At 33.9% G+C, this 16,446-nt stretch overlaps 1 protein-coding gene across 3 annotated transcripts in view; it reads right to left on the bottom strand.

The window, feature by feature from the left end:
- The window catches only part of DAPK1 (death associated protein kinase 1), a 228,293-nt gene that overhangs the window by 16,401 nt on the left and 195,446 nt on the right, over window positions 1-16,446 (bottom strand). For all 3 annotated transcript variants that reach the window (XM_031937794.1, XM_031937789.1, XM_031937801.1), the window contains one exon: window positions 6,125-6,347. In XM_031937794.1, the coding sequence (XP_031793654.1) occupies window positions 6,125-6,347 (223 nt within the window). The remainder of the gene's footprint in view (window positions 1-6,124; window positions 6,348-16,446) is intronic.

The following is a 16,446-nucleotide window of genomic DNA, read 5'->3' on the forward strand; positions in this document are numbered from 1 at the left end:
ACAATTCAATTTAAATGGAATAAGTACTCCAGGATTAAATCAGAATCTATACAGTTCTCATCAGAGGAGTAAATGGGACAGATGGCAATGGCAATGGTGGGGAACAGGGGAAGGGAGAGTTTCAGCAGTCCTTTCCCTCTCTTTGGGATACTTTGGGAAAATCTAATTGGGTTTTATCTTCTTCATCTTTAAAAAATATTATTATCTGCTCAGGGTAGTAGTTTAAAGATAAAATTGAGGAGATTATATATATATATGTAATTATGTATATGTATACACACAAATATACATACATATATACATGTACAAATGTATAATATACAATGTGTATATATATGTATACACACACACACACACACACACACACACACACACACACACAGACACACACACATAGGTTTTAGGCCTTTGCTCGATTTTATAAATCAATCTCTCTGAATCTGTCTCTACCTATCTCAAAACAATCTAGATTAATCTGAGCAATGTTTGGATGACTCCTTGTTGTATATTCATTAGAATTCTTGCTCAGTTATAGTTGAAAATAGATGGTTTTTGTGGTCTCTTCCAGTTCTGAGATTTTTGTGACCCTGTAATGTTTTAAGTCTACTTTTTTCCCCTTTTTCCTGTTTCTTTGTATTGTGTGTATCTGTAGAAACAGGCTGGTCCCCTGATAATTTAGTTCCAAATCTGGAATAAATTTTTTATTTGCAATCCATCCGATAGCTAACAAAAGGAAATTTACTTAGTCATTACAAGGGAAAGGGTGGTCATCCAGGATAAAGCATTGATAAAGTTGAATGCAACTTTCTTGTTTGTGTCATATTGCTAATATTGGTCTTGAAAACCTCAGGGAGGGACTCTGACTTTTCTAGCTATTTTGTACCAGAGACAAGCAAGATCTATCAAAGATCTGAAATTATTTCCTTAGTCAATCAAATTTCTAGTAAGGGAAAACTAGCCTAAGTTCATGAATAAGACTGATTAGTAATATTACACCTATGATATGTGCTAATAATATATGGTGAAATTGCATTATATAACACTATTATATCATACATTTATCCACCATTCCTTAATCATTGTTCATAGAGGTTGATGCTCAGTGATATTAGATTTATATTATTTTAAGAATAAGTTTAGTCCTATTGACTTCTTCCTTGCCATACAACCTAAGGCAAAGATCCTAGAAGGCTGGATTTCCCTTTCTTCCTAAATATGTCTTTCAAAGCAGAGCTATAATCTCCTTTTTTAGACTGTAACTGTAAGGGATATTCCTTAATAGTTCTAGACACTGGTTAACATATTCTAGTCAAAGTCATACAATGGCTTGGAAATGTGGAATAAAATCTTTAATACAATTCCAAACTACTTGGAATTGTACTAGAAAATTCACTGAACTGTAAAATCCTCTTGACCTGGGGATATCATTATTAGTCATATATGCCAAGAAGATCATTCAACAGAAGGCATGGTCCTCTCCATAATTAAAAAAATATTTATAATAACTTTTTTATAGCAAAGAAGTGAATTAATAATGATTTTCATTAAAGCAAATTGTGATATATAAATGTAATGAAATATTACTATACCATAATAATCAACTAATGTGAAAAAAGACACGAAGTGATAAAGAGGGAAGGAAGCAAAACCAGACATCAGTTTACATGGTAACCATAAAATATAAAGGAAAAAAACCGAAAAACTTTAGAATTTTGACTGATGCAGTAACTAGTCATAACTTCAGAGAGCTGATGGAAACAAGCCTTTCATTTCACAAAGAAGGGATAAATGATAGTATGGAATCAGGCACACATTTTCAGATGTGGCCAATGTGTTGAACTGTTTTGTTTGTTACATAGGAGGATTCTATTTAGGAGTCATTTTTTTTTTTTAAGTGTAAAAATTTAAAATAGAAGTGGGATGGCAGTAGTGAATAAGAAAATTTAATTAAGGCTTTGGCTTCTCATTTCAACATGTGAGGTATGTGTAAAAGGTATTGTTATACCCACTTTACAAATAAGGAACCTGAGGCAGACAGATAAGAGAATGAATTACCTGGGTTTGGCCACATACCTGGGCTGGCCACACAGTTGCAGGCATTAATAGTTAAATCACATGCATCTTTCTTGATAACTCCTTCTGGCAATTGTCTAATTACTAAACCAGACTAAAAGCACATATATTAAAAACAAGCCTTGATTAGATTGCAGTTCTTAAATATCTGCTCTGGATTGTTTTTCTCTTGATAGGCCAAAACTTTCACACCATTCTACACTGGTACATTGCCCTTAGAGTAGAGACAGGGTGGTGAAGGAAGAGTTCTCTAAATCAGTTGGCTTTAAGTCAACTTGATACCCATCTTTAAGACACTATTTCCTTATTGGTTTAGTCCTCTACCCTAGGCCCCAGAAGAGCTTGTTGGTTTATTTTTCTTCCTTTTGCTTTTATACTAGCATTTCTATTTTTGTTTTCCTCTTTTGCATTCTCCCCTCCCAAACAGAAGTAGTTGACTAATTTGGCACTTCCTTCATAGGCTAAACAAACCTACACTAACTTTTTTTTCCCCCTAGTTGATTAGCATTAAGGACAGATTTGTCTGAACTAAGTGAGAATAAGGAAAGGGAATATGTTTTATTAAAGTTTCTATGCTTGCTCATCTTTAAGGTGAAAAAATCAAAGTACGTTATCAATTAGAAGTTAGTTAATCAACAAGAATTGATAACTGCTTAATATGTGACAGGAACTGTGGTAAACACTGAGGGTACAAAAGAAAGACAAAAACAACTCTCCCTGCACTAAACTCTCTTCCTAATGGAGAAGACAATTAGGTTCATCGAAGATATGTTAGAGAAATAAGGTTATAGGAGCAGTTAGTTGGTGTATTGGATAGAGCACCAGCCCTGAAGTTGACTCTGGGCAAGTCACTTAACCCCAATTGCTTCAGGAAAAAAAAAAAGGAAGAGACACTAGTAGTGACAGTGCTAGAGGTCAGAAGACAAAGTAGGGCTAGATACACAGATTTGGAATCATCTTCATAAAGATGATAATTGAGTTTCATTAAATCTGGTAATTAAGATATCAATGGTTAAAACTTTGGAGAAAGCTGTTTTAGTAGACTAAGGTCAGAAGCCATATTGCAGAGTGTTTAGAAACAAGTGTAAGAAAAAAAAAGTGGAGACATCCAATGTTGGCAGCTTTCTGAAGAAGGTTATAGATTAAGGAAAAAATAAAATATATGGCAAAAGCTAGTATGGATGGTTGGATCAAGTGGTTTTTTTTCCCTTTTTCTTTTTGCTACTGCCTTCACTAATTTCATATGGGAAAAGACATGGTCACGATTTATAGGCAGGAGGGAAAGAGGAAGAAGATGGAGGAGAAATTGAAGATAATACAGAGTGAAGAAGGACAATCTGCTGGAGAAGACAGAATCAGATGGGACCAAGGGTGCCGACACAAAAGTTTATACAACATAAGCATAGAGAAAGCTCATCTCCTCATAAGAGATAGGTGTGAGAGAAAAGTGACTGATGTGAGATGACAAGAAGGGAAGAAGCAAGGGACTTTTCAACAAATATCTTCAATTGTGGGGTATTTTTTTGGGGTGAAGTATGAGGCAAAGTTCTTGATGACAGGATATGATAGAAAACTTGAAATTCTGGATTAGTCATTGTTGGTATGTGAGAGTCAGAGAGGTATAAAAGAATTGCCTTGTTAGCCCTGTTGAGATCACTTAACAAATCTATAGTGGACTATCTAGCAGTATGTAAACCAGAAGAACAAAAGAAGGTGATGATGGGGGTAATTCAGAGTTGAGGTTTGGCAAATCATGATCAGTTATGGTCAAGGGATTTGTAGATACTGTACTGAGAACTGAATTGGTTAACTGTAGAATTAGTGAAGAGAAATAAAGTCAGAAAGGGTAAGATAAAAACTGAAAAAAACATTGAGAAGTCATGGATTGGAGGTCTTGATGAGGGTAAAAAATGTTTTAGGAGAAGTGAAGCACAGGGAGATATGGAATTATACAAAGTTATAATCAGAGCAACATTAGCATTTTAAAGAAAATGGAACACCATGTACCTCAATGATAGTAGCAGAGGGAGAACCTAGAAGTGGCCACAAGGCCACAACTTAAGAATACAAAAACAGTCTTCCTTTTAACTCTTTCTTTAGGGGAACCAATTAACCAATGAGAAGGCATGAGGTAGAAATTTAAAGACTAGCTAGACATAATTATCCATAGGTTAGAAGAAAGGAAAAGATGAAGGAAGCTTTTCAGAAAGGGTATTTATTCCTAAGTGCTCAAGATATCTTGGGGTGGATCACTTGGTTTACTATACAGATTCTACTAAGAAAATTTAGACAGCATTAAACTTGATAATGTGGGTGTATTTAGATACCTCCTGAAGGAGCTCTTTACTTTCTGTGGTATTCACTGATGAACTAGAACTTGTGAAAACTAGAACTTTTGTAAAGAACCTACTAGAATGGCAAAATCTCAGGCAGACATCTAAAATTAGAAGGCATGAAGGGCTAATACAGTTAATTCTTTTGAGGAGAAAGTAATTGGAGAAAGTAATACAGGTTTACACATATGCACTTATCAGAGTCTGATCTTAAGGCTTTATCTCAGCTGCTGTCTGGGGGTAGATTCTGGTTGGCTCAGAGACTCACTGACTAACATTCCTTCAATCATTAAGTGAGCACAAAGAACAAAGCCACTGAAAAATACAGTCTTGAAAGCACTGGTATCAAGACTGTATTTTTCAGATTGACATTTGGAACTTTTATTCTTTCAGATTCAGGTTTTGACACATATCAGTGGATGGGTCTATCACCAATTTAGCCTCATGAGAAAGAAGTTGCAGGAGGTCTATTGAGAGCCAACTCTAGCATAATATGGAAAAAAAGAGTTGTAGAATGAGAAAAAGACTTGCGTTTCAAACCTAGCTTTGCAACAGATTTATGAATTTTCTTAGGGGAAACACATTTTTTTTTTCTCATTTGCAAAAAAGGGTATAACTAAGAGTATGCTGGAGGCTGCTGCATTTAAATCTCAGGAATCATCAAATTCTACAAATCAGGATTTGTTTTATTGTGTGCCTGGAACAGACTATAAGACAATCATTTCTATCTTCCTGTATTTTATACCTTTTTTAATGCAGGTTAAGGTAACACTAGTTTTTTTTTTTTTTTTTTTTTTTTTGGCTGCTATAACAATTTCTAAACATTTGCATAATGCTTTAGAGTCTGCAAAGTGCTTTCCATATGCTATTTTATTTGAGACTTCTATCATGAGGCATTGATCATGGCTACTTTCCAGTGTCAGAGGTTAGATTGGATTTTAGCTCTTTCTGACTTTATGTTCAATACTCTATGCTTTATATCATACTATATTTTAGACCAAAGCTTTTAAAATTGTGACTTGTGACTCCAAATGAGGTCATATAACTGAATATGGGGTCTCTGATGGCAGGATGCACCGAATCTCCAATCTCTATCTAAGCCTTTAGAATTCCAGTGAGGCTAGCTAAGCACTCTCAGCAGGAAGACCATTAGGATATCTTTTATATTTTCCTCTTATATGCATGCTAGATATATAGAAGATGAACTTCAATGCAGTAAGTGGAGTCTCCAAGTCTAAACTTCTATTTTCATGAAATACAGACCTATCAATAACAGCCAACTTACTAGGCAGAGGGATATTTTGGTCTTGGCAGATATAGATAAGAGAAACTTGTAATTCCTCCATTAAGGGATAGTAAGCAATAAGGGACAAGTGTTCCAATGCTGAGTCTAGTCAGTCTTGTTTTAGCTAATTACTCCCTTCAGATACTTATAACCTAGATTAATAAAAGGAAAATCAGATAATACTAACATAATTTGGCTTCCTAAGTTATATAGAAGCCCAGACTGGGGCATCGCATTAGCTACTTGTTCTCCACAGATTTGGGATCTCAATGTAATAGTGGAAACCTAAAGATTAATTACATGCCTCAGAAGAAACTGAAACACATAGCCAAATGAATTAAGACCTAGTATGATTTTCAGATCATGATACCATAATGTGAATCAACACAAATACCAAAATTTTATACAGAATTTTAACCAGAAATTATCTTACCTGTTGGCTTGGAAGATAAGGGAGAAGGAGGAAACCTTGTGGAATTTGTGGAGGAAAGTCTGGGTCTTCGACGTCTGAAAAAACTCCTAATGAGTCCACACTTGAGAGATTCCACAAGAGTAGTTTTTCCAGATCCTGAATGGCCAAACATCTTCAGTTTTATTCTTGGCTGTAAATTTTGGGTAGGACGGAGTTGTTGTATGAAGAGTCCTCTGTGTGCTTCCTAAATATTAAAAAACAAAACAAAACACAATTCTGTTGGTCTTTCACCTTGTGGGGAAAAAGGCAGTGAATATATTTAAATATTATTAAATATTTATTATATATACTGTGTTTGACTGTTTTCTAAAGCTTTGTAGCTTATTCTCTAAATACCTTTGACTATGATCCATTTGTATTTTGATGAGTTATGAACTGAAGAGAACATATAGTATTGAAAGATCTGAGGCAAGATTCTGAGTACATGGATACATCTAAATTTAGCTTCCTTTTATCACCTCAAAAATAGTAAGAAATGGCCTCAAGTGAAGAAAAAGAATAATAAGAAAAACAGCAGGAAAAGGAAAAAATTCATCACAAGGAAAACCATAAGGGAGATAGAAAAAAGAATAAACCAAAAAGAGTTCTCAAAACAATAAAGATTATAAAGTAAAAGCAATATGAAAATCATAATAGACTGTGATAACACTACAAAAAACTGTCAGAAATGACAATAGAACAATTGTAAGAACCCTTAGTGTTTAGAGTGGTTTTGAAGCTCAACAAAAGAAGTAAAGGAAGAAATAAGGATGGAAATTAGGCCTGACAGATTTTTATAAAAAAAAAATTTTAAAAGACAAACAACAAACACTGGATAATCTCTCTAAAGCATTAGGTTCTCTACAAGATATTGACAGATTTCAAACACACACAAAAAGGAGAGCTGAAATAAAGAATATCAGAATAACAAAGTTTGAAGAAAATCTGACATTATTTGCCAAAGTAAATGAACCTAAAGGCAGAATGCAGCAGGATGATTGGAAAATTATTTGTCTCTCCTTCATTTTATAAATAGAGACTTAGAGAGGGGAAGCCAATTTGCCCAAGGTCACATAATTAGGTAGTAGCAGAATCCTAATCATTTAATTCCACTCAGGAACCAAAACGCATCAGAGAAAAATCTCTGACATAGCTTATCCTCATCTAAATTTAAGAATATTATGATCTTGTACCATATTTTAGTAAGGATAGCAGAATAAAGGTTTTAAAACTTAAGGATACATCCATGTTTAAAAAAAAAATTAGGGCAGTTGATAAAGTACCATGCCTGGAGTGAGTAAGAATCCTATTATTGAGTTCAAATCCAGCCTCTAAGATAATTACTACTTGTGTTACTCTGGACAAGTCATTTAATGCTGTCTCATTTTCTTCATCTATCAAATGAGATGGAGAAGGAAATGGAAAAATATTTTAGTATAATTGTCAAGAAAACACCAAAAGGGCTTACAGAGTTAAGGCATGACTAAAAAATAACTAAGCAAGGTATAAAAATACACAAATATATTTCTTTTGTATAAGCCAGCGTGTTGTGTTAATATTTCTGGTAAAGAAGGGTGCACACTTTTCTTTAGCCTTAAGTTCTATCATATTTTGCCAATTACATTTCATTTACTAAGAAAAGTATGAAATTGATATTATAATTTCTTTTGCTTTTCCCACACCTCTTGCTCCAATGGTCAGAAAATGTTTCATAAAATTATTTCATGATACAACCCTGAAGATTCTTAGCCTAAAGTTGGCAAGAGACTCAATGAGGATTTATGTAAAATGTTTTACAAACTTTAAAATACTATATAAATGTTAGTTTTGTATTATTCCCATTTTAAAGGTGAGGAAACCAAGACTCATACTTTTCCTGAGGTCATATAGCTGTTAAGTGTCAGAACTCAGGTCAAATTCAGTCATAAGATCATAGGATCAGTTAGTCAGTAACTCAACAAACATTTATTAAATGTGACAGGCACTGTGCTAAGCTATGGGGATGCAAAGAAAAGCAAAATGCAATCTCTTTTCTCAAGAAGCTCATAGTTTAATAGGAGAGACAACATGTAAACAGCCATGTTCAAAGAAGTAGGATAAATTGAAAGTAATCATCAGAAAGATGGAACTAGAATTAAGGGGGATCAAGAAAGGCTTTCTGTAGCAGGTGGAGGGGGAAATGAAAAGAGAGAATACTCTGGACATGGGAGACAGCTAGAAAAAATGCCCAGAAATTGAGTATTTTATACAAGAAACAGCAAGGAGGCTAGTCTCATTGGAGATCAAAGAGTAGGATACACAAGGTGTAAGAAGACTAGAAAGGGCTGAATGTGGAAACAAGTAAGGAAGGGTTCTGAATGTTAAATAGATACTATAAATTTAGACCTAGAAAGGATCTCAAAGCAAAGTAGTTTGGTAAGGTATAAAGACTGATAGGATGTTGACTGTGAGGGTGAAACAGATGAGCCATTTGTAGAGAACTTAGGAACTTTTACTGGATTCTTGTGGATTTTACTGATCATCTTAAGTTGATAATACAGGAATATGTTATGTTAGGAATTATGGCAGAGTGCAAGAAAGCTTATTGTACATGCAGTTGTCTCCAGACAGACTGAGAGTTTAGAATTAATTTCAAGAAACATTCCTACTTGTGAAACTTAATTCCCAGGGTTCATTTTTGTAATGTCTACACTTAAAAAAAAAAAAAAAAAAAAAAGAGAGAGAGAGAGAGAGAGAGAAAGAAAAAGAAAACAAAGAAAAACTAGTTTCAGCTTCAGTATTTCAATATTTGTGATTTCAATGGAGTACTATCACTCTCTCTTCTAATGCAGAATACCAAATCCATACTTTAGTAGATGGTGTTAGGAATTGCTGTGGCTAAAAAAAAAATCATTATCTGGGGACCAACCTCTTGGTGATAAGATTTCCCATACAATTTGGATGGTTCTCTGTTGCCAGGCTTATAATCTTATCTTCTTGATAGAATGTTTAAAAGTTGGCACGTGGCTGGCATGACCTTTGAGGACTTAGCATCACTTCCATTCCAATTTTGAATATGAAGGGGGCCTCAAAATAAAACACTATATTTCATCCAAAGTCATATGGTCTATGACTTTTTGGTGTAGGATATGGGTTCTTAATCTGTTTTACATTGTAAGATCCTTTGGCAATTCGGTGATGTTTTAGATCTCTTTTTAGAATAATGTTTTAAAATGCATAAGATAAAATATACAGAATTACAAAGGAAAATATTATAAAGGAGACCAATTATACTGAAATAAAGATGTATTCTTCTAAAAGATGGTTCTAGAATTCTCAGTGAATACTACAGTGTCTATTATTGTGCTACCTTGTAGATGGTTTTAGGAGGTATAACCAGAATAAATCCTCATTACTGGTGAGCCAGCCTTCTACAGAAGGATGAACTGTTTTGAATTTAGATAGACTCACAGTTCATTGTTGCTCAGCTAATGTTTGAAGGCTTTTCAATTCAACAGAAATTACCCAGAAATTCTGCTTCTCTCAATGGCTTAGTTTTTAATATTCTAAGGTCACCTCTATTCCATAATGAAATAATACTCTATGACTAGAGGGAAAAAATAAATGAGGATTTACACTTGAAGGGCAGAATTCCAAAGCTGAGATTTCTTGGAATTGGGAATTACTGAAGCATGTCTGGAGAGTATCATTTGCTGCTTACCCCACTCTGAACAGACTTCCCCAGTAATGTTTGGTTTCTTGTGCGTGGGCTGGGCAATTCCAAATGAGATTTATAAATACATGTTACAAAAAAAAGCATTTGAAAATAGACAGAACCCTTTCATCCCTGGATTCTTGCAGTATAAAATGTCATCTCTAATCTTAGTTTCTTGTTCTAATTTATGTGTTTATTAGCAAATTAATTAGATTGCTTCCCCCCACTTTTGCTCTGTGAAGAGCAAGCTAAGCTACATTTGGGTGGGTTTCATCAAAAGCATAGGTCTAGTGATGAGCTCTTAAGTTGGTTTAGACTGACTTAGTATCAAAATTGGTTCAAGCTTAAATATATGTGATATATTTAATTATATATAACACTGTACTCTAAAGAAAATTTATTTTATATAAAGAAACATTATTTTTACTAAGTTTGCAGTATTTTATTATTTAACATGTAATTTTCTGAGTTCTCATACACATATTTGCACAGGCAAACATATACACATAAATACATACAATTATGTATACATTCATATTCTTTTTTTTTTTTTTTTTTTTTTGAGCTGAGAGGAATGGGAAAGTATACTACAGTTTTGGTATTTTACAGGTTGGTATTAGAAATCTTGGTCTTATGAAAATAAGAAGAAAATAATCTGCATTTCCCCCCCAAAACAATTTCTTTACTTAGGAAAACCTCTAGTCTGTCTTAATTCCCTTGCCCTTTCTCCCAGAAGTTGGTGTTAGCTAAGGCTAATGACATTTTCACTCTAGCTTAAGAAGATAAGTAGCTCTTTCTAAGATTATTGAGTCAGTGATCATAAAAAAGGAAAAGGGGAAAAAGGCAGATCTTTTGCTGCTTAAAGAACACACCCTCACAATCTTATTTCCTCTAATGTGAAGACTCTGAATTATCATGTATCTGACTTGCATGGCCAAATCATGTTATCAAGAGAGATGTGAACTTCTAAGGTTTTGTGACTCCATCCTCCTCTTGGCAGTAGTCTCTCACCCCCACCACAATTATTAGATTCTATAGTTTAATATCCTTTCTACAAATTTAATTCAATTCAACTAACATTAATTAAAAACTTACTGTGTGCAAATACTGTGTTCAGAGTTGGGGCTTACAAAGTTAAATGTGAAAAACTTTATTTTACAAAACCAGGAAGGCCAAGTAGTGCCTCACTATTAAAGTCTACCAAGTGACCTATTTATGCATGTATCCCTAAATGTAGTACTCCCTAAAATCTGAAATGTTAATGAAGATAAATTCTTTTCAGAGACTTCTATTTCAGAAAAATATCTTCATCACAAATGATATTGTGATAAAAAGAGCCATCTACCCCCAGAGAGAGAACTGTGGGAACTGAGTATGGAGCACAACATAGAATTGCCCCTCAAAGTAGGAAGGACAGCTTTGGAAGGAACCCTCCACCTCTGGATTACATGTAGAATGACCAGAGCAAATAGAGGGAGACTAAAACCCCTATGGTCCTAGATAACATGCCTTTTAAAATACAGGCTAAGATGAAATAAGCTTTGGTGGTTGCCACATAATAACAATAACAACAACACCAGTGTGTACTGCAGATTAACTTTTATAGACTGGAAATAAGAAAGCTTGGCTTTATGACTAAAGTGAAAAACTATATTTGAACTCCAATTTACCCTAATTTCTTTGTTGACTAGAAGTTTTCAACTAAGGCTGGTTGAGGCCATTCAGCACTGTAAAGAGGGTTTCTTCTGATTATGAGTTGGACAAGATGACTTTTGAGATATTACGAAAATAACAAATAGTTACAACATAGGGCAAAGCAGGTAACTGGAAATAGAGAGATTTAGAAAAAATTCCTATGAGAAATCAGATAAAGGAAAGTTTGCTTTGATCTGAAAGTGGGGGAGGAGAAGTCGAGAAGACTTCATGAATGAAGTAGGATTTAAGGTGAGCATTGAAGGATGAGAATTTAAGAACTGGAGACTATAAAGGAGTCAGATCTACCTGAAATGTAGGCAATATAAAGGGGAATAAATTAGATAGAGATGGATAGGTCAGTTGACATAGGATGATTATGGAATGCCTTGAAAACCTGATTCAGAATTTTATACTTCACATAGACAAAAACTAATAAAGGGCTTTGATTAGGAGATTCATATGATTATAGTAGGAATATAAGAAGCTCATTATTGCAGATGATATGAAGATAAACTTGGAGTATCTTAGAGAATAACTAAAAATCTAGTTAAAATAAAGAACATTTTTAGTAAAGTTGAAGAATAAAATATTACCCACATTAATCACCAGCATTTCAACAAAGTACAGCAGGAAAAGATAAAAAGGAAATTCCATTTAAAATTACTGTAGACAATATAAAATACTTGGAAGTCTACCTACCAAGTTAAACCCAGGAATTACATGAACACAAATTATAAAGCAATTTCCACACAATTAAAGTCAGATCTAAACAATATGAAAAAAAAATTAATTGCTCATGGGTAGACTGAACTCATATAATAAAAACAATAATTATAACTAAATTAATTTCCTTATTCAGTACCATAATAAGCAACCAAAAATTATTTTACAGAGCTAGAAAAATAACAATAAAATTAATCTGGAAGAACAAAAGATCAAGAATATAAAGAGAATCAATGAAAGAAAAAGTGTGATGGAAGGTGGGTGATTAGCCTTACTAGATGTCAAAATTTTTTACAAAGTAGTAATCATCAAAGCAATTTGATACTGGCTAAGAAACAAGAGTGGTGGATCAATGGAATAGATTAAATATATGACACAATAGTAATTGATCATAGTAATTCAGTGTTTTATAAATATAAAGATCCAAGCTTTTGGAACAAGAATTCATTATTTGACAAAAACTTCTGGGAAAACTTCAAAACGGTTTGGTAGAAAGTAGATACAGACTAACATCTTACATAATATATCAAGATAAGAGTGATACCATAAGCAGATTAGGGGAAATGGAATAGTTTATCTGTCTGATATTCTGGATTCCAGAATCTCCACCTTTCTCCTCCTCATCCTGCCTCCAAGTGAGTCTGGCTTGTCTCACCCCACCCTCTAATCCTTGCCTACGATTATCTGTATATACCAAACATTGAACCAGCACCGAAACATGAGAAGGGCCACTTTTCCAAACATATGTGAATAGAGTCATTATCGAATAGGTAATTAGCCTTAAGTGCTCAGTTGTCTGATTCAAGTGCACCTTTTCATAGTTTCAGCCTTTTACAATGATATATGAATAAAGGAAGAATTTATGGCTAACCAAGATATAGAGAATATTACAGGATGTAAAATGGATAATTTTGATTATACTAAATTATAAAGGTTTCATACAAACAAAATCAATGCAGCCATGGTTAGAAAGAAAGCAAAAAACTGGAGGGATAAACTTTTCACAGCAAGTTTCTCTGAAAAAGGCCTCAGTTCTCAACTATACATAGAGAGCTAAGTCAAGTTTACAAAAATATAAGTTATTCTCCAGTTGACAAATAATCAAAAGATATGAACAGGCAGTTTCCAGATGAAGAATACAAAGTTATCTATAGTTATAAGGAACAATGCTTTAAATCACTATTGATTAAAGAAATGCAAATTAAAACAACTCTGAGATATGATATTATACCTTTTGCTTAATATAACAGAAAAGGAAAATGACAAATATTGGAGGGAATGTGGAAAAATTAGGACACTAATGAACTATTGGTAGAGTTGTGAACTTATCCAATCATTCTGGAGAGCAATCTGGAACAATGCCAGGGTTATAAGAGTATGCATTCCCTTTGACCCAGAAATGCCACTATTAGGTCTGCATCAGAACCAGGAGAACATTGTGCACAGTAATAACCATATGATGATCAACTGTGAATGACTCCATTCTCAGTAATACAAAGAGGCAAGATAATTGTGAAAGACATAAAATGAAAAAATGCTTTCCACCTCTAAAGAAAGAACTGATGGAGTATGAAGGTAAATTAAAGCATATTTTAAAAACTTTATACTTTTCTTGTTTTTTTTTAATCTAAGTTTTCTTTCACATCATGAGTAATATGGAAATGCTTTGCATGACTGCATATGTATAACTTATAACTCAGAAGAACTAGGGAGAGAATTTGAAACTCAAAAATTTTAAAAACAAGTGGTAAGGACTTCAGGGGGTGGAGCCAAGATGATGGAGTGAAGCCAGGAAGTTGCTTGAGCTCTCTCAGTTTCCCTTGAAAACCACAGGAAACCAAGTCTCTGAATAGAATCTGATGGGATGAAACCACTCTCAGGTTAAAGATAGATTGGAAAAACTTCAAGAAAGGTCAGTTTCATTGGGGTGAAAAGGGTGTTCAGGCCAGCTCAGACAGACTCTGGGAAAGTCATTGAGAGGGTCTTAATTCCTGCAAAACTGCAACTGAGATGCTTGGTCCTAACTCAGTAGAGGAGCAGATCAGTGGGGCAGCTTCCAGTCCCAGCTCAGAAGGCAAACTCTGGGAAACCAAGTTGTTTCCTAAAAAGAACAAACAAAGCTACCCCCTGCAAACACAAGGGGCCTTTATGCTCAAAGGCAAGACTCAGAGCTACACAAGAAGCTTGGGACAATGCCCCCTTTACTCCAGGAGCAGAGCTCTAAAAGTTAAAAAAAAAAAAAAAAAAAAATCCACTGAACAAAACACCACCTTCAAAAAAAAGTTAACTAAATGGAAAACAATGTTAAAATTTTTTTTTAAATGTGTAACTAGGGAAAATGTTTATTATTTAAAAAAAAGAAGCTTATTCAGGTAGTGGTGTGGAGAATAGATTAAAGAGGAAGGAAAAATATGGAAGAATAGTTAATCAGTCAAAAGGTATAAAGGATAAATTGGAAATAATAGAAGGAAGATACTAGGATTAAGGGGCATTGGTAAAGACTTCCTGTAAAAGATGAGATTTTAGTTAGGACTTGAAGGAAACTAGGAAAGTCAGGCAGTAGAGAGGAGAAGGGTAGAATTTCAGGAATGGGGAACAGTCAGTGAAACTTTTTAGAGTGAGGTGAGCTTGTGAGTTGTGTAATACAAGGAAATCAGTGGCTTTGGATTAGAGCAAATAGTAGTGGATCTGAGAAGACTAGAAAGGTAGGAGGAGACCAGGTTCTGAAGGGATAGGTTATTAAAGTAGTCTAGATAGAGAGAAACTATAGATTATTTTAGAAAAGCTATAGTGGATATTGGAAAATATTTTGATACATTAGGGATGAGTACTCCCCCCATCAAAACAGATAACTTAAGCAAGTCCTACTTGCTCATGGATAATCCTGTGAGTATCAAATGCTTTGTTCTGGTTCTTTTGGATAGCACAGAAATAAAATATATACTACTTGGATTTCCTACCTGTTGTTTTTCATTTCGACTCCATAACCAATCTACCTTCTTTTCTGGTGTTACATTTTCCTGATGATGCTTATTTTGCTGTTTCTTTCACCCATCTCTGCTTACTTTCACAATTGCTCTTATATATATTATATTTTTATTCTTTTAATATTATAGTGTTCCATTTTTTTTGTGGACATATAACATGATCAGGAGAATTCCAATGTTAATGGAATCAACTATTTTGTTTCAATTGCCTTAACTATTAAAAGAATTGTGTGAATTTTCAAATATGAGACCACCCAATTTTTCCCTCCTACTCAATTCTGGACCATGGTCTATTTATGGCTCCTGTCCAAGATTTGTTTTTTCCCTAATCTTTATTCTTTCTTCTAATCCAGTATTTATTCTGATCTTTCTTTTAACCCAGGAGTTCTTAACTTTTTATGTATCTGTGAAAGTGGATTCTTTGGCAATATGATGATGCCATGGATCTCTTCCCAGGATGTTTTTAAATGCACAAAATACTCTAGAGTTACAAAAGAAACCAATTACATTAAAACAATAATCAAAAGATTAAGAAGAAAGTTCAGGGACTTTAGGTTAAGAACGCTTATAACCTGTCTTTTATAATATACAGTTATGCCATCTACATCACAATTTTTTTTCATCATGGTTTTGATATATCATAAGTTGGGATAAGAAATTAAAATGGGAATTTGGGGAGAGTTTTATGGAAGGCACAGATGATACATAAAAGAAGGTGGATGACAGAGAAAAAATTTAGAAATTCAGAAATGCATAAGATGTATGCATTATGTATTATACAGAATACAATGAAATATTTAACCCAAATTTTACAGTAAGATGCTGTAAATATCCCATAGAAGAACAAGAAAAAAAATTCAGATTCCTTTTCTGTCATGAAGGGGGAGCCAAGAAATTTCACATGGATTTTTTAAATCAAAGGATACTACACTACTAACCCTCTCAATGTAGAAGGAATAATAGCAGTCTTTCATATTTTATCGTGTGTGGTGTTCAACATTTTTCCAACTCTTCATTATGAAAGTATTAATGACACATACACCATATGTAAGTCTTTGGATTAGCCAAATACTTTAAAATTATTTCATTTCTTGGTCCTACTTATCCCAATATGGTACTTCTCTATGTCTAACTTTTTTACTCAGTATCAACGTATATTGTGACTCAGAGGATGCTGTTAAGTTATTAATAGAATTTTCCTACAA

This window comes from Sarcophilus harrisii, chromosome 1 (genome assembly GCF_902635505.1).
Source record: "Sarcophilus harrisii chromosome 1, mSarHar1.11, whole genome shotgun sequence".
Classification (NCBI taxonomy): domain Eukaryota; kingdom Metazoa; phylum Chordata; class Mammalia; order Dasyuromorphia; family Dasyuridae; genus Sarcophilus; species Sarcophilus harrisii.